This window comes from Prionailurus viverrinus, chromosome C1 (assembly GCF_022837055.1).
Source record: "Prionailurus viverrinus isolate Anna chromosome C1, UM_Priviv_1.0, whole genome shotgun sequence".
Classification (NCBI taxonomy): domain Eukaryota; kingdom Metazoa; phylum Chordata; class Mammalia; order Carnivora; family Felidae; genus Prionailurus; species Prionailurus viverrinus.
In genome coordinates, this window is record NC_062568.1 from 114176086 (window position 1) to 114200456 (window position 24371).

Sequence of the window (24371 nt, forward strand, 5' to 3'; positions counted from 1 at the left end):
ATTTCAAATTCTCCAAGGGCAATGTGGACCGGCTAGGCAGCAACGTAACAACGAGTCACTAAGAGAGGAAATATTACACGTTCTCAGTATGATGTAGAGAGAAACAGAATGGTCATAAACCATTTCCAGTTTCTTCAAAACCTTCTCTGACCTGTTGCCTTCATTATTTTAAGCGATACTAACTTGAACATCTCACACAATCATATTCAAAAAAGGGAAAAGAACTTTATCCCTTCCCATATAGGAAGGACTTCTGGAATCCCTACTGCTGTGACTTTTCAGCAGTAGGGATAACTAAGAAGCAAGAGGTAATCGCTTCCAGATTACCATTTCCCTACCTTTGAAGGATTCAAGAAAATTAGTAAAGGCCTTCAACTTCTTGTAGCATGCAGAATGGATGGGGATGGGAAAGAAAAGTCAGGCAAGTTTTTCAAGGTAAGCTATTCCTGCAACACTTATTTCAATAAGTGCTTACTGGCAACCGTGAGGAATCATTAAGAGAGACAAGCTAATGAAGACTAAGCCGTATTTATCTACCCTCTTCCACCCCTTCATGATATCCATGGGAAATATGCAGATTTTATTTCTTGGGTTATCATCAACATTATTCTAAATCAAGACCCACGGAGTACAGTGTATCTGTAAAGGATTTTTTTTTTTCTGCGATTGTTTCCATTATTGCACAAACGTTATCATCTCACTGAGCTGCCCGGAAGCAAATAATCTGACTTTCCAACCTGAGCCATTTGTAAGATGAATATTGGCAGTTACTGAATCCATTGGTACAGGGAGAGCTGAAATACTGCAACAAAGAGCTTATGGTATTGCAGTCTGCCTTGTCAAAGGACATCTAAATCCCTCTTTTCTGAGTCCTTACAAGGCCCCTAAAAGAGACCGGGGGGGGGGGGGAGGGGGGGCGGCGCACGGGGTACGGATTTCCACACGGAATCCCCAGTCCACATGTGAGCTAGAGATGAACACAGAGAAGGTCAAACTTGCAAACTCCAGTAGAGCCTTTCCTGGCGTGTCGGACTCACCAAATGAAAAACCTTTGTCTCTTCACGTCTGCCATTGCGAGGTCTGGCAGGAAGAGATGGTGGCAGCTCTCCCTAAGTGACAAAAACGCAGCCAGGTACACACGAAACAAGTCAGAGCCAGCAGAGAATGTGTAATGAAGTCACATATGGTGGTACTTCAAAATCCCATCTGAACGCAAATCAGGTTCTACAAGAGCAGGTCGTATAATCATTTAAAAAAAAAAGAAAAAAAAAAAAAAAGAAAAAAAGCAAGGTTCGGCTCAGACCTCCCCGGGATGCACTAGACAAATAGAAGACAGCATTACTCACTCGACAAACAGCTATCGAGCAGGAAGCCCCTGTGCGAGACAACAGGAGAGAGAAGGGCTAACCAGCCTCTGGAACTTCTCCTGGGAGACTTAGAGTGTGTTAAGAGCCATAAGGTGCACACGAAAACTGTAATATAAGGAAGAATATGAGAAACCAAAGAGAGGTACTAACGAGTGCCATGGGGTTCGAAAGTGAGGGCATGTCCACCCAAAGGGTTTAGTGGAAAGCTTCATGGGTGTCAACAGTTGAATTAGGCCTTTTGAGAATGGCGCTGGACTGGGGACACTGAGGATCAAAGTGCTTTTTTTCGCCAAAAAAAAAAAAAAAATCCTTTGCAGAAGGGAGGAGCATAAGGAAAGAGCCTGGGGTTGGGGGAGGGACCCGTGGGGAGCAGGGGGGGTTGGAGCAGTGACCGAGGGCAGACAGGAGTGGACACACGGGAGGTCCGTCGGGAGCCCTCTGCACGAGGACAGGCGGGACAGGAAAACCAAAAGTAGGGCAATGCAGGCGATGGAAAGGCAGCAGCTCTGAGGGCCACGCTAAGAAGCAGCCTCAACTGATAGACCTGTGGCATTAGAGACAGCAAGGAAGGGCTAACAGCTGCCTAAGGAAACAGTGGAGAAAAAGTGCCAGTGACACGTAGGCAAGTTGAAAGGTCCGCCAGGCAGTGGGGATGGAAAACCCCCAAAAGGTATCTGAGCCCAAAATGAATGTGGAGTCGCACGCATGGAGGGAGGTGGGTGAAGAGGGCATCTGTGTAAAGGTAAAGACGTGGGATCACTGAGGTCACCACAAAACAGAGTGCAGACAAGAGCAGGAGGGACAAACCACCGTGATCTCTTGCATTTAAGACACAAGCAGCCGAAAAAGACTTAGCAAAAGCAAAGCAAACAAAAAATCACAGACACAGAGTTAGGAAAAAAAACAGGAAAGGCTTCTATTCTGGCAGCCGTGGGATGCAAGGCTTTCAAGATTCAAAGGCTGAGAGTAACGTGCCATTCCCTTATGCACATACCCATCTCCTTGCTCCTGGCAGCCTGCAAGCTGGTCAGGCGGGACCTGCTCCCTACCCTGCATCCTGCACAGTATCGAGAGCAGACTCCTGCGATAGGTTTCGGTTTGGGAAAAAACAAACAAAAAACGAATAGCAATGTCAAACCTGCAGAAAAGTCAAGGCAGAGCGCTGCTGAGAAAAGACTACTGAATTGATAACTACTGGTCACTGGCAACCACGGAAATGCATTCTCAGTGATGCAGTGTGGGATTTCGAGAGAGAGCCAGGGGAAAGGGAACGATCAAGGATGCAATCCAGAGAGGGCACAACCATGAAAAAGATCCAAAGCCGGCAAGACGAAGGGCACAAGTGGGAAGGTGATCCTGCAAAGTCAACCAGTCGGTTCTCCAAGCACCTTCTAGGCACTGGGGACACGCAGCTCAGTGTCCCTGCTCATAAGAAGCTGGTGTTCTAGTAAGGAAGGGGGCAAGGAACAAACCCAGAGTGCTGATAAATAACCTGATAGGATAGTGACAGGGATGGGTGGGGGAGGGGTAGCAGGCTGCTTTTGCCAACAAGGTCAGGAAAGGTGATCCTCTCACAAGGTCACCTTGACCTTGAGTTCAGACCAGAATGAGAAGGAGGCAGGGGCTGAACGCTGGGGCAAGACTGCTCCGGGCAGAGAGAACAGCTAGTATAAAGGCACCAAGACAGAGCAAGCTTGGGGTGTTCACGGAACAGAAAAAATGTCAGTGTGACTGGACTGTAATGAAGGAGGGGGCAGAGGCCTTGACTCTGGTTGGAATGGGAAGCACATCAGCTAGGGAATGACAGACAGACCCTGCTTTTTAGAAAGCTCCCCCCGGCTGCTGTGTGAAAGACGGATTATGGTGGACCCAACTGGGAAGCGAGGACAAGGTACAGTAGATCAAGTACAAGATGATGGGCACCTGTCCTCAGGCTGTAATGGCAGTCATTCTCAGAGTGGTCAGACTCAGGATACACCTTGCATAGTTAGCCGATCCTTAAACTACATGGGGGTTAGGGGTGCCAACCCCCCAGGCAGCCAAAAATACACATATAAGTTTTGACTCTCCAAAAGCTTAGCTACGAATAGCCTACTGTTGTTGACCAAAAGCCTTCCTAGTAACATAGTTGATGAACACAACATTTTGTATGTCCTACGGAGTGTATATTATATTCTTAAAATAAAGTAAGCTAGAGAAAAGGAAAATATTATGAAAATCAGAAGAAAGAACATACATTTATCGTATGGTACTGTAAAAAGTCCACATGTAAGCGAATCTGCATATATAGTTCAAACCCACGTTGACCAAGAGTCAGCTGTGTATATCTGGAGCTGGGGGGAGGCCCAAGCAAAGAGCTTCATTGAAGAGTCACCAGCACATAGATGATATTTAGAGCCACAGGTTGCCTGGGGTCATACAGGGAGACAGAATGTATGCATAATTATAGAGACAAAAGGAGCCAAAGACAGGGCCCTTACTTTTGTTAGAATTTAGGAGAAAAGGATGGGTAAAATTAAAGCCCCCCCCCCTTTTTCTTATCTTTTATTTTATATTTGAGAGAGAGAGAGAGAGAGCGAGCAGGGGAGGGATAGAGAGATAGAGACAGAATCTAAAGCAGGCTCCAGGCTCCAAGCTGTCAGCAGAGCCTGACGCGGGGCTCAAACTCACAAGCAGTGAGATCATGACCGGAGCTCACCGAAATTGGATGCTTAACCAACTGAGCCACCCAGATGCCCAAATTATAGAAAAGTTTTGAGGCAAAAGCTTGAGGAACATTAAGTTCATCTCCAATGTCTCAGTAAAGTAGCAGAGAGGGGTTTATATCTTTTCATGGAAAAGGTTTAGAATAAGCCATTAGAAGGAATATAATAGAGGGGAGCCTGGGTGGCTCAGTCGGTGAAGCATCCAACTTCAGCTCAGGTCATGATCTCACTCATAGTTTGTGAGTTCGAGCTCCGCATCGGGCTCTGTCATGACAGCTCAGAGCCTGGAGCTGTTTTGGATTCTGTGTCTCCCTCTCTCTGCCCCTCCCCTGCTCATGTTCTGTCTCTCTCTGTCTCTCTCTCTCTCTCTCAAAAATTAATAAACGTTAAAAAATTTTAAATAAAAGCATTTAAAAAAAGGATTGTAATAGGAAACCATTACAGAATGAACACAAGGGAGGGCTGAAATGCAGTAATGACCCCCTGATTTGGGGGAAACTCAGGTGGGCAGGTTTTGAGATTTTCCCCAGCAGGATGATTGATACAGCTCAGGATCAGAGACAACGGTCGGTGTGGATAACTCAACCACGTGCAAGAACTGGCAAAGGATTACGGGAGTGGGTTATGGGATGTCGAAAAGCCCACCGTTGAAATGCACGCCACACTAGGAGTAGAGCCCAGGACAGTGAGCGTGGCCTGGTGGACTGGACAACAGGAACATTCAAGATCGAGGGATCACAGGGGCGCCTGGGTGGCGCAGTCGGTTAAGCGTCCGACTTCAGCCAGGTCACGATCTCGCAGTCCATGAGTTCGAGCCCCGCGTCAGGCTCTGGGCTGATGGCTCGGAGCCTGGAGCCTGTTTCCGATTCTGTGTCTCCCTCTCTCTCTGCCCCTCCCCCGTTCATGCTCTGTCTCTCTCTGTCCCAAAAATAAATAAACGTTGGAAAAAAAAATTAAAAAAAAAAAAAAAGATCGAGGGATCACAGTGAGGATGAAGATTAGGTTCAAGAGACACAAGGGAACTTAAAAGGGGCAAGAAGGAAGAAGCTGTGGTCATGAGGAAAATCAGAGTGGACAATCAAAAAGGGAAAAGAGGGGCACACGGGTGGTTCAGTCAGTTGAGCGTCTGACTTGGGCTCAGGTGTGATCTTGCAGTTCGTGAGTTCAAGCCCCACATCGGGCTCACGAGTGTGTCAGCCTGTCAGCGCAGAGCCCGCTTTGGATCCTCTGTCCCTTCTCTGCCCCTCCCCCGCTTGTGCTCTCCCCCACAAATAAATAAATGTTAAAAGAAAAAAAAAACGGTAGAAGAATTCTGAGTGACAACAAGGTCCAGGTATGGCCATTAAATCTCACACAGTGGGATTTTCCTAGGGGCTGAGCTTACCGTAGAAGGCCCTGAGTCTTTGCTGGCCCAGGCGGGCTGCCGCAACACGAGGGAGGGGCAGGGTGGCGAACAGACCACGGGGCGGGGAAGGGCGGTCCAGTCATGCAAGCCTTGTTCTCACCTAACATCTATCTCCGTGATATCTGGCTCCAGTCTGTAGCTGCTCATACCTGCTCATGGGCACGGGGTAGCCTTCATCCAGGGCAAGGCGGAGCTAGTATCTATATGCCGTGGGTCAAACAAGAACCCGGTGACACGAACAACACTGACTCCACCGGAACCGACAGGCTCTTCAGGAACAACCCGCCTTCACTTAGCTTCTGGTGAGATAACCATTACCTCCGGCACGATGGACAGGAGGGCGAGGACAACAGGAGAGATGCAGGGCCCCCAGCGGTTGAAAAACGCAACTGCAAGCCACTTCTTAAAAGACTGGTTCATGAGGGCCCCTGTTGGGATGAGCACTGGGCGTTGTATGGAAACCAGTTTGACAATAAATTTCATATTAAAAAAAAAAAAAAAAAGACTGGATCACGAACTGACTGAACTTCTTCCTAGTAAAATGCTGTATCCTGTAAGCATGACATCGCTTCCAGTTCCAGGGCCCCTGAGAGACCCCGGGGTGGGGGCAGAGCCTTGCGAAATCTTTAATTCTACGTTATGAAATCGTGGGGTTGTCTACTGTGTCAGCTCGGCCAAGCTGGCACTACATCTCCCAGCATCCTCCTCCCTGTGCAGCTCTGGGTTGAGAGGAACCCAGAATTTTTCAGAAGCACCTGTGAGACTTGGGAGGCAGAGGGAAGGGAAGCTGCAGCCATTACGCTCTGGTGGTCGCCGTGGCTAAAGATGGTGAGAGACAGATGCGCGGGCACTCGCGAGCACCAGTTTTGTCCCGGTTTTTCTTTCTGCTCCAGGTTTCTTCCCAAGCACTATCCTTAGCGACCAGCATGACCCCAAGACCACTACTGGCTCGGCTGCAAAGGCAGAGGCGGTAGCTCTAAACAGGCTTTTCCCAGACCCTTTGCCACCCCCTCCCCCGGTTCACCGTCCCACTCTGCGTGGCTCCCAGGTCCTCTGTAAGCCCCAACCTGGCCACCGGTGCTTCAGGAGGCCTGACCGGTGGTTTTCCTCGGCTCCTCCGGCTCCCCCTTTCAAGCCTTCACTTCCTCAGCTCCTCCCATAATCGCGTAAAGATTAATTCCTCTGACACGGGCCTTGTTCCACCATATTTACAGTGGCTCTGCTTCCCTGACGGAACCCTAACGGACACAGTAGACCAAGTATTGAGCAGACAGCTTTGCCCTCAAAGACTCAGTAATGGACAGAAACCACCTTACATTTATAGCCCTGCTTTACAGTTTGCAAAGCCTGCTCACATGATTTAATACTCAACCTTGAGAGGATTAAGTAAGGAAACTGAGGTTCCGAGAAGTTAGGTGGCCAAGCGACACGCGCAGAGACCACTTGGAGGCAATCTGCGCTAATGAGTAACCAAAATAACTCTCTACGTGTAGAATGATTTAAACAATTCTCTGTCCAAGGACCAGAGACAGAAAAGGCTGCGGCAAGATCTATCCAGAAGGATTAGTTTGGAGCGTTCTGTAAAATTAACAGCTGCTAGCGGCCCAAGCACTGAGCAGCATCCCTCACTGCTCAGCCATTTTCAATTCTCCCCATGTTCGAACTGGCCAGCGTGGTCTGCCAAGTTCTGGGCGAACACCTGGCCCTCCTTTCAGCCTCTAGTTTCAAGAGAATGGGGGATTCACATTGGGTTTAAACTCGCATTTGTGCGTGGAAGGCACCTGAGACAGTCGTCGGTGAAACACTCCCCTACTCCTACCGTAGCCAGCTTTGTCCTCTCTCTCTATTTTACTGTCTCCGGTACCCTTTCTCTGCTCTTTCTTAGCCTTGTCCACCCTTCTTCCCTAGCAAGGCCTCACTCAAGCCCACCCTTAACACCTCTAGGCACACTGCCAGGTTGCCATGGGTGGTGTGGACGTCCCTGCCCATCTTCCCCACTGAGGCTCAGTAAGCAATACACTGTGGTGGTCTTCAACAGAAGACTCTGGCTTCACACGCCCTTTAAGGAGAAGACTTGAGCTCTATCAGTCTGGTATTTCACACACCTACCGTGTGCTGAACCACATCACCAGGTAAGGTGACTGAGCCAACACCTAGCCAAGGGCCAGAGCTGAGGAGGCGGAAACAGTGTGGCAGCTTTGCAGAAAGGCCAGGAGGAGAGGAGTTCTCCAACAACGGGAATCCTAAGATATAAGTAAATAAAGGACAGGAGGGGCTTAAAGCATTCTAGGGAACACAGCACCTGAAAAAACAAAACAAAACAGACACTCACCTACAACATCAGAATTAAACTCCTCCAGGTGGCATTCAAAGCGCTTCCCAATCTTACGATTTTCTCTCCCATCCCAACCCTTTCCCTCTGGAGAGGCCCTCAGCTCTAACCCTCAGCTCTAGCCACAAAAATGCCCTTACAAATGGGTCAATTTCCCTACCCTTGCTCTCCCCTCTGCCTGAAACAAATACCCCGCCCCTTCTCTGTCAGACAAAACCCCGATGATCGACAAGATTCAGTAAGCTCATAGAAGTTCACCTGACAGAAGCCGTTCCTGATCCCCAACCTCCCCCTTCCCCCTGCCTCAGTCCCCAGCCAGAGTTGTGAATGTGCCTCTGAGGGGCAACTCGGCTCAGCCACCGTTTGTAGGAAGCTCGTGTGCTGCCCTCATAGGACTGTGAGCCCCTTGAAGGGGCAGATCGTTGCCTCCTCATCGCCACATTCCCAGCCCAGCAACGTGCCAGGTGACAGAATCACTGATCACTTCTACCTCAGTGGGCTTTGGTAAACTGGAATGTCAGAACCCAAACTGATCTTTGGATCATTGTCTAGGGGGGTGAACAGGAGTTACTTCATCTCACTGATATCAGAAATGACCCCTGATCAGTAACTTCCAGAAGAGCTCTTTGCTAAGCTCAGCGCAGAAAGCAAAGAGCACAGGGCTAGGGCACCTGTCACACACAGCATCGGTCAAGAACACCGTGGGGCGGGGACCTCGGTACCTCGGGAGGCGACGCAATCCCAATATTCCAAAGCCCACATTTTGACACCTCAGGGTTATTATCACTCTGCCGTGGGGCTAGAGGAGCCAACACAGCTGGGTGCTTTGGATCCTTATAAAAGGTTCTCGTTCCAGACACGGCACCAAAGCCTAAAAAACGCACAGACAGGTACAGAGGAGACACAGGTAGTAACACACACAGGTATGGAGCATTATGTCCGTCACCTTACCTCTCCTGCAAGAGCGCCTCTGTCTAAACCAGCCCCCAATACTCTCCCTTCTCTCCACACGTTTTCGTCTCGAATGATCTCGGACACCTCTTCAACGTCACCTTGCTTCCCGTGTGTGGGTCACGCCTCCACATCTAGACTGGCAGCTACAGGGGTAGAGGGACTGTGTCTACGTCCCTACATGCCCAGAGCTCTAGAGTAATGCCTGGCACAGGATGGAGAGGAAGTAGTAGTTATGAAGGAGGCAAACGGAGGGGTGAGCCACGGGGCCGCAGGCAGCAGCACACTGCCCCTTCCCTCAGACGTGGCCAGAGCTGGCTGCTGGCCGGAGCAAGGGTGACAGGCCCGCAGGCTGTGGTCTGGACTGACCCTGCCACGGGGCCCCTGAGGCTCGCACTGGGAGTAGAGAAGCCTGCTTCTCCACGCTGTGAGCACAAGGAAGCCCAGGAAGGGAGGAGATGCCAGTTAGGGATGGGAGAGGTTGTGTCAACTCCACAAAGGGAGGAAGGGGTGGAGGTGGCGGAAAGACAATAGCCAGAGTGGTCGGTCCTCTGCACCAGCTGCCAAGGAAAAGAACTGAGGAAAACCTCCCAAGCAAGACTGGAGGCTTTCCCATCCCTTCTTCTTCACGTGTGGACTCCATTTTCTCCTAGCCCACTCCACAACCCTCTGTCCTAGAAATGGAGTCACAGGCCAGTCCTCCAGAAATACTGTGTAGTCACAAAAAGAGACCGCAAGCACGCGTGCAAAAGAGAGGACACACAGGTCACCTCTGAATCCTGTGATTAAGGTTCCACAACACAGATTTTACATGTGCATCTCACAGAGGTGCGGTACGTGCCCTCTACAGTACACACGCTATTTGCACACGTATATATGCAAGATATCTACAGACGTTTTCTAAGCACACACACTAATCTAATCGTCCGCAGGCTTGCATGCCTACACGCCGGGGTAAACAAAAATGGACACCGTCCCGTTTTCACGGGGCTTCCAGCTGGGGTGAGATAAAACCCCTCCTAATAAACAGACCATCAATTGATGGCTGTGCTGTGAAGGAACGTGGCTCAACGAGAGCCAACGACAAAGGAATGTGCTACAGGCAGCCTCACCCTGGATCAGAACGTGTCATCCTCTCTCAGGGCAGCAAGGCTTGACCTGAGCCCCAGAGACTCAAACAAATGGAATTAATTCCAAGACGACATATGAACAGAAGAGGGGCACTGCATACATAGGCTGTAGAGTCGGTTCCTAAGGGCATGGAGTGAGGGTGACTGGGGAAAACCATCACGGGTTCCGTTCTCACACTTGTCTGTTCTGAGGCCCGGATGCCTTCGATGAGCGTGCTGGACGGGACACAGAGCTCATGTGAGCACTGCCGTTTCCTTAGGACCAAACTCACACCCGGCCTTGGGGTTAACTCCCGTAAGGCTCGTGGATCCTGAGGCTACAACTGGGCAGTATACCCCCACCTTGCTACACCGCTGTGATATTCCGGAGATGCGCCCACAGAGCTCCGTCCTCTGCCACTTACGAGCCAGGTACAACACTTGAGCTGAGACTCATCCTGGTGTTTCGACTGCACGAGGTACAACCCTTGAGCTGAGACTCATCCTGGTGTTTCGACTGCACGCTTATTTGCGGGATAAATTGTTATTAAAGCGGGGGCTCTGATGAACGGACCACGCGGTTGCATAAACCGGGTTTCCAGAGAAAAGCATCTAAAATCCCTCTTCTCTCCTCTACGAGGTATCTGTGTCTCTTATCAGGTGTTAGTCCTTTGAAGAAATGTTCTGATCGACCACCTATGGGGAACATCAGTAATTGTTTTGTGAGCCATTTTCCTTGTAGGAAACAACCCAGAATAGGATTAGGGCCTGACTTACCACCTGAATTTAACAGGCGAGCTCCCTGCAAGCCCCAGCAGACCTCACCAGCCTTAGGCACGTGGGCTCTGAGCTGCTATGTGGGCACTGACAACACCTCTCAGGGTGACTTTGCTCACATTCGTCCTCTCCGCCAACCTCCCCTCCTCAGAGCTTAATATCCACATCCCCTGAGGTCTCTCGTACCGTTCCAGTTTAAGTCAGCTAATTCCCGGACGGAATGCCAACCGGCACGACACCGATCTACTCCCGCCTCCGAGACACTGTGCGGGTCATTCTCCTAACTTGAAATGCTCTGCCTGCTCCTGGCTCAAAGTGCTTTCTAGTCCCACCTGCTCCGTGGAGCCTTTCCATAATAACAGCTCCTGGCCTCGCTTTTGTCCCTGGGATCCTGACAGCCCCATATGCACAGCTATCTAATGATTCAGCCACTTCGACGTTTCAAAAGCACCGGCGAGCCACTCTGTTATAACGGGTTCCGTCTCCACGTTGGCCCCCCCTTTCCTAGTTCCTTTGTAATTTCCCAGTGTCAGAAACACAGTAAATAGTCCCTAAGTGCTGCTGAAGCACTAAAACGTAAGCTCCCGAGGAAAAGCAGGAACGTCTCATACGGCAGAGTAGGGTAGCAACTGGGCACGAATCATTTATCCACAACCGCCACCACTTTGCTCAATACAGGGGCCCGCCACATGCCAGGCTCTGGGCTAGGCACCGTGGCCTGAGCTTGAGGCTTACTGTACGGATTCCTCAGTCGAAGATGACGGACTACGGTGCCCTGTAATAAATAAGAAAACATTTGGATGTGCCAGCCTTCGGAAAATGGAAAAATGAATCGCCGTGCCCAAAGTGGCTTGGCTTCGCTTTCTGAAGTCCTCGCCGCAACAGAAGCAGAACGGCAGCGCGCTGGACAGACACCAAATCGGCTGGCACTCCGCTCTTAGGACATCCTAGGGGACGGTGCATTTATACCACACGAGCCAGCCCTTCACCTTCAAACACATGCAAGAACTCACTCCTGGAAGGCTCCTGGTAAGCCTGGGAAAATCTCCACATCCAAGATGAGTGAGGGAGCACTGTTAGGTCAGCAGCACACATTACATCTCAAGGCAGCCAGGACGCAGCAAAGACCAAGGCCACAGCAACAACACGGAGGTCCTCCGGGTACACCCTTTTCGTTGGTATCACATCCAACGTCGTTTTTAACTTCCTCCTTCAGACTAACAGAATGAAAAGGAAGAAAGGCCCCACAAACGAGAAACACATTTTTGAGCCAGTTAAGGCTCCTGATTGGAAGTGTCGGAATTTCGACTCTCTTGTCCTTTAGGCAAGTGGAAAATCCAAACTAGCATCGATATGTGGACACATTTAAAGATGTCTTTGTCTCTTCTCACTGTGGGGTGGAGACTGTTAGGAAAAAGAGAGTCTATGCAAAGTAACCGTCTCCCAGGCTCTCTCCTAGATTGGAAGGCTAAATGTGGAAGAAAACACAAGTCCCATTTCTGAGGGCTGAGACTTGATTATCTCCACCCCGACTCACTCACTAATGGCTGATTTCCTCAACAACACTTGCAAACAACCGAATCAGTAATAAGAAAATGTCCGCCATCTAGAAATGCCTAATTGGTTTTACTGTTTCTGCAACTTCTCCCAGAAAGTCCGTCTGAAGGTGCAGTTGGCCTGGTGGTTGGGATACCTCCGTGACCTCAAGAACCACAGGGAAAGATACCCTGTTTCCCAGCACGGGAAGTGGTCTGGAAGGAGGAAGCAGTTACCAACATGGACACAGAACAAACAATTCCCAGAGCCCTCTGGGTCCCCAGCCGTCCCTCTGTGGAAAGGTGCCAGGCAGGTGAGAGGTGAGAGGCGCAGGCTATAGACAGGAGGAGAGCTGGGGAAGATAGGCCAGGAGCCAGGGACCCCAGGGCTGGACCAAGCAGCCCATATGGCCGCCAGCAGGGGTCAGCGCGGATTCCAGCAGTCCTGGAGATGGAAGGGGGCCTTCGGGATCAGCTAGCCCAGGCCTTACTGGACTGAGGCTAAGAGCTAGTCAGCAACTTGTCCAAGGTCACAAAACTAGTGAGTGGAAGATCAGGGCCAGAATCTGCACCTGCTGTTTTAAAAGACAAGGAAACACATGTTAGCACATTTTGGCTAATTGTATCAATTCCTCTGTCTGTTTTCCAACCCAGGTCAGACTCTGCATATCTGTACTGACACAGAGAAGCAGAACAGCCTACTGTGGTTAACACGCCCAGACTCTGGAGCCAGGCGGTGTGGGCTTGAATCCCAGCAGCTCCGCCACTGCCCGTAACCTGGAGCAGTTTGCTCCATGTCTCTGTGACTCAGTGTTACCATCTCTCAAATGGGGGTGGTAACAGCACCTGACTCATGGGTTCTGAAGCTCGCTAAAGGACTTCATATGCGGTAAGTGCAGTGCCAGGCACAAACTAAGTGCTATGTAAGAGGTAGGGAGGAATTTCTTAGGGAGGAATAATCCCCATATTGGTTTCTCCCTGGCATACCTGCTCTCCAGCCCCCAACTCCTGCTAGTCACAGGATCCTGCCTTTTCCCTACAACACCTGGACATGATATAATTGCCACCACAACAGACCTACGTGAACCGCATCCTTCGTGGCCAACTGAGCGCCTGTCACATTCCCATAGCGCCCACCCCAGCTCACTTCTAGCTCTAACCCTGACCACGGCCTTTGCCTCAGACAGAGCTCACCAAGGGAAGCCAAGGCCACCAGATACATGCCAAGCTCTCTTCCAGGCCAGTGCTTCTCAAACTTTAGCAGGCATTTGAATCCCCTGGGGATCCGGTTAAAACACAGACTCTGACTCCACAGACTGGAGTGCAGGCCCTGAGATTCTCTCCCTGATGCCGCCAACGCAGCCGGTCCCCGAGCCCCACTTTGAGTAGCAAAGCTCTAAGGACCACAGAAAGTGTAGTGTTTGCATTTTTCTAGATTTTTATCTTCGTGACAAACCTGCAAGTGAGATACTAGTCCCACTTGACAGATGTAGAAGCCGAGGTCAGAGAGGTGAAGAAACCCGTCCGATGTTGGAGGGCTGCTAAAGGGCACATTCCAAAGCCTGATCCCTACTTGGCCTCCATGAAAGTGATTTCCGAGAGCAGAAAGAGTTTAGAAAAAGCACATGGAATACAAACTGCTGAAATCTTCTTAGCCGGTGAGCATGAGATAAAGATGGGTTATAAAAATGGCCACAAAGTCCCTGTGCTGGAAGTCCCACCTAGCAGCTGAAGGTCTAAAAGCAGCCATCAGAAAGGAGGCTAATTCCACCAATCAACAAGGAAGAAGACGTCCAGAGGAACACGGGAAACACTTTCAGTTTGTGCAGAGAAAGGGAACACACGGACAACCTCTATCGGGCATGTCTGGGGACTCTGTGACCACTCTTCAGGCTAAAAAGGCTGCAAGCGTGGCCGAGCCCATGGTTCCCATGCCACACTGCTCCCTGCACATCCCCCCTCCACCTCGCCCTTCCCTCCTCTCGGGGAGACTGCCTGGCACTCCGACCTCCAGGGCCAGGGTGCTCTGGAAGCCTCCCACCCTGCTGCCTCCCCATCCCTGGAGTGCAGCCCCAGCAATCATCCTGTAGCAGCCCTCCACCCCACTCAGCCTGGCCTCCCAGCAGGCAACAACCTGAAAAGGTGAGCTGTGGCACCTGCTATGGCGGTCCCACTTCACTCACTCCTCGGCGTCGGCGATTCCGCCTCGTCCTTCACTGTTGGGTCAGAATCACAATCTCGCCATCCAAGGCTTCTCTTCGCCTTGATCTTCCTGCATTTTCAGCAGCATTTGACCAACCCCCATAGCGGGTCTCCTCAAACCGTCTCTGCTTGCTTCTGACAGAGGGCCCTCCTGGATCTTCCTCCAGCCCTGACTATTCCTTCTAGAACTCTCCTTTCCTGGTCCTGCTCCCTAGCTGCCGCCATCCCCGGCTGCATGCCCTTGACCCTCACCTCCATCATCCAGGCGGTGCTGCACCCTGTGGGGACACCACCCACCACACACCCATGCATCCCGTCCCTCGGGTGGGACGGCAGACCTGAGTCAGCTCGGTTCACTGTGCAATCGGCAGTCAAAACAATGCCTGGGCCGAGGAGGGTGCACGCTCTCAGTAGTCACTGAATGGATAAGTGACCTCTCACCAGGTCACTGGACTGCTCAATTTCCACCTTCAAACAGCTCCTCCCAAGGCCAGAACGGGGCGAAAGGGTTGTGGTTCACCGGTAAGAGACAACTAGCAATCGCGGTCAAACCGGAGCGCACACGGGAAGTGATAATATCTGCAGGGCCTTCTTCAGTAAACAGGGCGTCTGGTTTAGAGGCGGCTCCGACCTGTGGGCTCCGGGGGCTGAGAGCATCTGCATCATGACACTGGCTCCTCTTACCATGGCCGACAGGCTGCGAAGTTCTGGCCCAGTCCCGCTCTACATAAGGACGGAGAAGAATCGTTACCAGGACATTCTTGGCTTGGTGTCACTTCTATTTTTAAATTTTTTTTAAATGTTTTATTTATTATTGAGAGACAAAGAGAGACAGAGCACGAGTGGGGGAGGGGCAGAGAGAGGGACATAGAATCTGAAGCAGGCTCCAGGCTCTGAGCTGTCGGCACAGAGCCCGACACGGAGCTCGAACCCACAGACGCCGAGATCATGACCTGAGCTGATGTCGGACGCTTAACCGACTGAGCCACCCAGGCGCCCCTTGGTGTCACTTTGAAGGTCTGAGAAGTAACCCAACCATCTGCACACTGCTTCTATTTCATTAGGATTCAAAGGGAGCACCCATTCTGAAATGCGTCCTGAACCCTTCAACATAATCCTGTCCTTCAGTGCCGAGAAAAATTCATCTGAGACACAGCAACCCTAGCCAGTGTTTCTCGACTCCCCTGAAATATCCCGAATGATGCAAATGCTCACGTTCCAGCTGCTTATAAAGGTGCAAAGCAGGATGCAATTAAGGTCCCAGAAACATCATACTTAAACTTGAATCATGCTGCTGAGCGACTCCGTAATCTCACACAAACACTTAGGGAGCATTGTGGAGAAATCAGCATTCGAAGAACACAAACGTGTACACGGTGCCATTATCTCTAGTCTCCGGGAAATCACATTGCCGGTCCGCAACTGCGTTAACGACCGGGTCTCATTCTGGTGCTTTGCAAAGACGCTACAGTTGGGGGGGGGGGGGGGGGATGATTATTCCAAGACCTAAAAACCACTGACTGTGCCAACTGCAGCACTTCGCCTTTTCCAGAAGATAAATTATGAAGCGTCTTTGCCAGTTCAAGTTATTTTCCCAAGGCAGAGAGTCATATGGCCTTGCTCCCCTGCCTTTAAGGAAGCAAGGCAATTAAACTGACCGGCTACGAAGTGCCCTGACAGGTTCCCCCCAGCTTCATTTGATATAAAGTGAGATGCAGACACACACTGCGGGACAAGCACACAGCTTCTGGGACTTCCACACACCGTGCCGATATGAAAATGTATGTTCAATCTACAGGGGGGGAAAAAAACGCTAAAACAAAATAGTCATACGAATGCCGACCGGCCGGACCGCCTTGTAAGGAGCCATCACTGACAACTAGGCTTCCTATTCAGCAGGCTAATAAGAATAATTATAGCCAGGGCAGGCATTAATCAGCTTGGCAGATACAGGAATTCTGTTAACAAGGCTAAAATGAGTGCCAAGGAATCTCTGAAGGCCACGGCACTTCAAAGACCGTTAAGCTGGATGCATTCACTAGGTTCCTCCTGCCAGCCTTCCCCTCCTCCCGTGCTTTCTGGAGGAAGTTGCCCTTGGGTCCCTGGTGACCTGCTAAGGGTTGCAGAGTCGCTACATTTGGGAGGTGGCTCCTGCAACGGCCCCTTCAAGAATTGCACTTGGACTGCACTTGTCCCAGGCCCTCCTCTGTTTGACTGCGCTCCGAGTGTCCAAATGCTGCTGCCCTTTTCTGGCAAAACTAATCTCAAGCAACAAACAGCATAAGGTGATGGCGAACATCGGTCAACTTTTCCGTGGTAACAGGCACAGTGGACTCCAGTGATCAAATCCTGGCTCCGCCGTGGAACAGCTGAATGACTCGGGACACGGGAAGTCAGTTTCCTCGTGTGCAACATGGGGAAAAGAACAGCACCATTCTCAACGTATTATGAGGATTCAGTAAGAGAATGCACAATAAAACCTGATGCTTGATATGCGCTCTAGAAACAGCAAATATCGTTACTGTCACGTGCAGAGCCGTCTACAGAAACGAAAAGAACCGGGGCGCCTGGGTGGCTCGGTCGGTTGAGTGTCCGACCTTGGCTCAGGTCATGACCTCGCAGTCGATGGGTCTGAGCCCCGCGTCAGGCTCTGTGATGACAGCTCAGAGCCTGGAGCCTGCTTCGGATTCTGTGTCACCCTCGCTCTCTGCCCCTCCCCTCACTCACACTGTCTCTCTCTGTCTCACAAATAAATAAACGTTAAAAAAAATTTTTTTTTAAAAGAAACAAAAAGAACCAATGAAACATTCAGTATATGGACACACGCACATCATACGAGTGGCTGAGCCTGGGCGGTGCAAGGGTGGGCATATTTGCTTTTTACCTTACATCCTCTGTAACTGACAGAGACTGCTGGTCCACCCCCATCCCCCTTCCCCACCCCCCCACCCCCCCCAGCCAGATCCACTCTTCTCTTCCACAGCAGCTGGCACTCCATTGCTGCCAGGCCACTTTTTCTCAGCTTCCCTTGCAGCTAGGGTGACCAGACTAAGTTCTCTTGAATGGAATGTGTACAGAAATGATGAGCGCCCCTTCCGAGCCTGGCCTATGAAACCCCCAGGTGTTCTCCTCTATGATCTTTCCTCAATATGGGGCCGGCACGGTGATGGTGACAACCAAGCTGACATTAAGTGGGCTGAAGACAGGGGACTGCCATCAGCCAGGATGCCAGAACGGCTGCGAGGGGCAGGGATACTATTCAACCTTTAACATCCCCTTGGGACTGTTTGGAAAGACACTTCTATATCGTTTGAACCACTATGCTTCGAGACTCTTTCTTTGTTAAAGCAGTCTGGCCTAATCAGTACAAAATTTTTCTATCCTATTTGAATTTTAAAATATAGACGTAATGCTTTTGTCATTTAAAAACAATTTCGAGGGGCGCCTGGGTGGCGCAGTCGGTTAAGCGTCCGACTTCAGCCAGGTCACGATCTCGCGGTCCGCGAGTTCGAGCCCCGCGTCGGGCTCTGGGCTGATGGCTCAGAGCCTGGAGCCTGTTTTCGATTCTGTGTCTCCCTCTCTCTCTGCCCCTCCCCCGTTCATGCTCTGTCTCTCTCTGTCCCAAAAATAAATAAACGTTGAAAAAAAAAATTTTTTTTAAATAAATAAATAAATAAATAAAAACGATTTCAATGGATTTGCAAGTTATTCCTTTCTTTAAAGACACACATGGAGGGGCGCCTGGGTGGCTCAGTCGGTTAAGCGTCCGACTTCAGCTCAGGTCACGATCTCTCGGTCTGTGAGTTCGAGCCCCGCATCGGGCTCTGGGCTGATGGCTCAGAGCCTGGAGCCTGCTTTGGATTCTGTGTCTCCCTCTCTCTCTGTCCCTCCCCCATTCATGCTCTGTCTCTCTCTGTCTCAAAAATAAATAAACGTTAAAAAAAAAATTAAAAAAAAAAAAAACACACATGGAGAATATCTGAATCCCTCCCCAGATCTTTGTACCTTTCACTCTCTAATCCATGCTGTGTGTTACCTCCTCAAATACATCCCCATGTTTGTGTTCCTCTCACCCTGAGAGCTTTTTTTTTTTTTTTGAATGTTTATTTTATTTTTGAGAGAGAGAGGGAGACAGAGTCCGAAACAGGCTCCAGGCTCCAAGCTGTCAATACAGAGCCCAACGCAGGGCTCGAACTCACGAACCACAAGATCATGACCTAAGCTGAAGTCAGCACTTAACCGACGGAGCCACCCAGGCGCCCCTTACCCTGAGAGCTTCTAATGGCTACCCATTACCCACAGATTGAGGGATATATACGTGTATTCATTCAGTCAGCCAACACTTACCAAATACCTACTATGGGCCAGGTACTACTACTATCCTATTAGTAGTAAGGATACTACAGTGAACAAGATGACCATGGTCCCGGGCTCTAGGGTTATAATCAGGGTGGGGATTTAGCCCAGAAAGAGACAATTATATACAGTGAGATAAGTAAGTGACACGACTGGAGAATACACCCATGAGGCCAACAAACCCAGCCCTCGCAGCCCAGACTTCTCAGCACAGCACAGAAAGCCTTCAGGACCTACCCCACACCCACCTTTCCCCTCCCACCTGTTCGTCCTCCCTCCAGCTCCAAGGAGCTTCCCTGCCCTTCCTGAAGCAGCCACACACTCTCACTCATCTGAACTTGATGCCTTCCCACAAGTGTGCATTTCCTGGAATGCTCTCCCACCCCTTCTTTCAAAATTCTAATTATCCTCAAGGCTCAGCTCAAATGTCACCTCTTCAGCAAAATCAACCCCAACCCCAAGTCAAAATTAATCATCCTCTTCCTTGCTTCCTACCAGCACATGGTTCCTCTGTCAGGTATTTCATTCTGTCTTATAGTTAGCTGTTTCATTATTTGTCCATCCACCCGCACCGACCATTCCATGAGGCATCCATCTGGGACGTTCTGTGGGCTCTAATGGGTATTCGAGAAATGCTGTATTTGAATGGATGGACAAGACGGGTCAGACGCAGGCAACAGAAGTGAAAGCCTTCTCTGCGAAGCTGAGTGGATTCCGATGTGATCACGGAGAGGCAGACGTAGGAAAATTTCATGGAGGAAGCGAGTTTTAGGGGGAAAGGGAATACACAGGCGAGAGGGGAGAAGCAGGAAAAACATTCCCAGGCCATGGGAAATAGAAAGTCCAGAAGGTTCACATACATTCTATGCAAAGGACAGCAAACATTACCTAGAACGAAGTATTTGATTCAGAGAGAAAATCAGAGAGAAGAGACCACAAGGGGCATAGCAGCCTTGGAGGAAAAAAATCATAACCAATGAGCACAGGTGGGACCCCCAAAAACGAACCTTCTGGACAATGATGAACTAAGAAGGGAGGTTGGAGGAAAAGGTCAACCAGGAAGATGTCAGAAGTTATCTGTGGGGGGAACTATCAGAACCTGGGCTAGTAGGATAGTAGCTGCAGAAACAAGAAGAATGGGAAGAACCTGGAGTCTGTGCTAGGGGGAAAAAGCCACAAAATCGAGGGACTGTGTGAACACAGAGGTCAAAAAAGAGCAGTGACAGCAAGATCACACCAGGATGCAACACAAGAGGAAAGATGAGCTTGTTCATCAACATATTAAGTTTCCGGAGCCAGTACAGCACGGAGGGCTTCCCAGAGGTCACAACGAAGCCACAGCGAGTGCGATGCTGTAGGGCAGAGCTATCATCTGGAATACCAAGCTCAGGAGCTGTTAGAGGAAAAGGCACTAGCTGGTGACACCATAGACGTTCATGTATAGTTAACACGAAATGCCCAACCAGCACAGGATACACTGGGACACATACAACCAAGACTTCTACAAGCTGTGCTTTCCCCGTTTCTATTTTTGCTCTTGCCAATCTCTTTTCCCCCTTTGCCTTTCCCTCGACGTAGTTACACCCAAGGGCACTCTTTTCAAACTTCCACCTGAGCCCACCATCTGAGCTGGTACACAGGTTGTAAACTGCACAACTCTAGGGGGAGTCACTCACATTGGCTACAATGTGAATAATGACGCCTAGAGTTGTGCAGTGCACAGTCTGTGCAACCAACCATGGGCCATGGCTTGGTTTGATCCTGATACATCAGTCCATTAATGGACTATCACAGCAGAGAACTTCAAGGGTCCCGGCGTGAAGGGTATAAAGCCTTAGGATCCGAGACCGTACAAGGCATGCTACAAAACTAAGTGAAAGATCTGGAAGCTTTCTGCACATGGTTGCAGCTAAAGCAATATGGCTGGACGAGCTCTCTTAGGGAGTGGATTATAGAAAAAGCCTTCAAAGGTGAAGAAAAAAAACCCAGTAGCAGCTAGAAAGGCTGGCCCACCAGCAGCAGGAGTCGTGGGGGTTGGGACAGTGTGGGCCCTGGTGTCAGCAGAAAAAGGAGTGGCTGTGGAAGGCTTCCACTGGGACCTCTGCCTGTAAGTGCAGAGTAGTCATCTGCCCTGTGTGCAGCTGGGGCCTGGCTGGGACAAATACCATACACCATGCATTCTGCAAATGATTCAGATCTGCCTTCTCTCGGGGTTTGGAAGGGAACCCCGGGTCAGGTCGCAGGCCTCCTTCTGTTCTGGTTGACACAGACCAAAGGGATCCAAGAATATTAAAGAACATCAAAGCACTGGGGTCAGAACCTCAGGTACCTTGGTGGTCACTTAACAAACATATGCATTTCTACTGTTGCTAACTGCACGGTTATGTTAAATAACCCTACTATGATAATCACGTAGATTTACACGAAGATGGTGTCTGTGTGTATGGGGTAAAAGGAAAATGGAGAGAACACACACACACACACCCCAAAGATTCCTTGGGTTGGGGGAAGGCTCTGGGCCAAATTATCCAGAGGCACCCAGATTTGGGGAGGGTGGAAGACAGGGGACAGGAAAGGGAAGAAAAGTAACAGGTAGGAAAAGTTGGAGAAGCCACGGCTCCCAGGTCTTTGTGTGCAAATGTGCAGCTAGGCAGCTTGAAGAAGAGCTGAAGGAAAAGGCTGAGGCAGAATATCGAGCCACCGCCAATATGACGAAGGACGCGCACACCGATTTTTCCTGTAGCGCTCTGGGCCACCCCGTGACCTTCGTAGAAGGAAGTTGGCGGATTCCCTGCCATCCCTGGAAAGGCAACTCAGCGTGGGCTGGCATGTGCCAGGGGCGATTGGGCCCGTCTCGGCTACGGCGGGGCACATCAAAGGCGCGTATTTCCGCCCCCCTCCTGGGGACGCGGCTGGGGACCGCGGGCACCTTCCGAGGCCGGGAGTTCAAGGTGAGCCGGCTCCCGGCGGCCAACAGGTAGGGAGGGCTGCGGGGCGGCGGGGGGAAGCCGGCCACGGGCCACTCCCCCGCCCTCCCCGCACAGGTGGGGCGAGGCGCGCGGCCTGGCCGGGCGGCCCCGCCGGATTCGCGCCCCGCTCCGGGCGGCTCGGCGCCGTTCCCCGCCGGCCCGCGCCGCCCGCGTACCCCGCCGCCTCTCCCGGGAGCCGCCCGGCACCTCGGCGCCCCAGGCCGCGCGCCGCAGCTGCGCCCCGCCGAGCCTCCCCCGGGCCCCCCGCGCCCCGCCGAGCCCCGCGCGTGCACTCACCCAGCCCCAGGAGCGCCAGCAGCAGCGGCCTCGGCGCCAGGCGCCCCATGCTCGCCGGGCGGGAGCGGCTCTCCCCCGCCTCCTGCGTCCCCGCCGCCTCTCCTCCTCCTCCTCCTCCAGCTCCGGCTGCTCCAGAGTCCGCGCTCCCCCGCCCGGGCCGCGCGCCTGCTCCGCTCTCCTCGCGAGCCGAGAAATCCCAGCGCTGGGCCGTACGTGAGCCCCTCGCTCCGCGCCGCCCGCCCGCCTGCCCCCGCCCGCCTCCCGCCTCGCGCCTCCCGCCGGCCGGGCACCGGGAGCCGGGCGCCGGAGCCGCCCCGCCGAGCCGAGCGCGCAGCCCCGACCGCTTCCCGAAAGCAAAAGGGAAGAGCCGCAGCGCCCGCCCGCCCGCGCCTCCCATCCGGCGCTCTGCCAGCAACAAACACAAACTTTCCCAAGCCCCTCCCCGCTCCAGGTAACGGAGGCAGCGCCCGGCCACCCGCTTAAAGGGGAGGAGGCGGAGGAGCCCACCCCCCTCTCCCCTCGGGCCCCCGCCCCACGACCAACTTTCCTCCGACCTTTAAAAGTTGGCCTTGGAAGGACTCCGCTGGAAGCCCCATCGCTGCAGCTCTCTTCCCCGACAGCCCGCGTCCCGCCACTCTGGACGCACCCACGCGTGTCTGCTGTTTCCTCAGCTGCCTCCCACCCACCCCCACCTCCACCACCGCTCGTCTCCAGCCCAGCACCCCACCGACAAGCCGCCGGGCTCTTGCCAAACATTGTTCAGGTAGGACTTCCCCAGAGGTGAGAGGACTTTAAAGGTCACCGATTCCAACCTCTTCGTGGTACGGAGACCTCGTGTTCAGGTGACCTGCCCAAGGACTCACGGCCAAGTGGCAAGACCAGAGCCTCGATCTCACAGGCTCTGCTCACCGCCCTGTGGCCAGGTGGGCCTCTTCCCTCTCCCGGGTGTCTATGGCATTGATTAGAACACTTCCCACAAATACACCCATGGGGAAAAGACAAAAAAACAAGACCAAAATTCCATGTATTAATAGCTACAGTTCTTGGTATGGAATGTACTCTTAAGACTAAATGGGTGTTGCTTTAAGCGGACACAACTGGTTACCAATACTCTTTTTTCCCTACAATAGGGTTCTGAGCTTCCGATTTGAATACAAAAGGCACAGTATTGAAAAAAAAAATTGTTAGTGTTCATCGTTTAAAACTTCACAAGGGTGATTCACAAGAGTGCTCCTATAAGGGACCATCGTGGCGCGCCATGCCCCCCCCAACACCAAGGCCTTTCATTAATACACGCAAAACAGATCACAGATGTTAATGGACAAACTGCCTGGGTTGGGGAGGGGAACCCTGATTTTACTCTGATGCATCATTTCCATTAACAGGTGTGTGGTTAGCCAGGTATGGACCCTTCCGAAAGGGACTCTTAAAGGAGCGCCTGGGTGGCTCAGTGGGTTAAGCGTCCCACTCTTGATTTCGGATCCAGCCTTTTGGGGCTAACAGGGCGGACAGAGCTTGCTTGGGATTCTGTCTCCCTCCCTCTTTCTGCACGCCCCCCCCCCACTCCTGCATGCATGTGCGTGCATGCTCTCTCTCTCTCTCAAAATACATAAATAAACATTAAAAAAAATTCATCCCCGGTGGCACAACAATATGAATGTCTTAATGCCACCGAACTGTATACTTAAACACGGTTAAAATGGTAAATCCTAGTTTAACACAATAAAGAAAACATTTTTATTTCATTTTTGCCACCGAGGTGCTCTTCGTTCTGTTCACCCACCCTGAAATCCCTTTCCACTTCCCATCCCATGGAACCCTCTAGAATTTCGCTGGGAAGTTTTTGAATTTAATTCAATCCACCTTAAATGCAAGCCTGATGTTAGGCCTTGGGAGATGCTGGAACCACAGAGAAGAGGAAGGCTGGGCCCCTCCAGAAGCTGGGATCTTTTCCTTTCTTAACCCCACCACAGCGCTTAATGTCTGGACCACACGTCTTGGCACTTGGTCACATTCAAGTGAGCACGTGCTATGGACTGAATGGTTGTACCTACACCCCGCCCCCACCCGCCGCAAATTCATGCATTAAAGCCCTAATCCCCAGTGGTATTTGGAGGTGGGGCTTTTGGGGGGTAATTAGGTCCTGAGGATGGGATGGGGCCCTCATGAATGGAATCAGTGCCCTTATAAGAAGATCTCTGCACCGTGTAAAGAGACAGCAAGATGATATCTGTCTGCAAACCAGGAAGAAGGCCCTCACCAGGAACTAAATCATTTAGCAGCTTGATCTTGGACTTAAAGCCTCCAGAACTATGATAAATAAATGTTTTTTTAAGCTACCTAGTCTATGGTATTTGCCATAGCAG

The 24371-nt window shown here is 51.4% G+C and overlaps 1 protein-coding gene across 1 annotated transcript in view; it reads right to left on the bottom strand.

The window, feature by feature from the left end:
- Window positions 1–22411, bottom strand: part of PTGFRN (prostaglandin F2 receptor inhibitor) — an 87570-nt gene extending 65159 nt beyond the window's left edge. The window contains exon 1 of the mRNA XM_047870772.1: window positions 22006–22411. Within this exon, the coding sequence (XP_047726728.1) occupies window positions 22006–22402 (397 nt within the window). The 5' untranslated portion in view covers window positions 22403–22411. The remainder of the gene's footprint in view (window positions 1–22005) is intronic.
- Between the last annotated feature and the right edge of the window lie 1960 nt (window positions 22412–24371).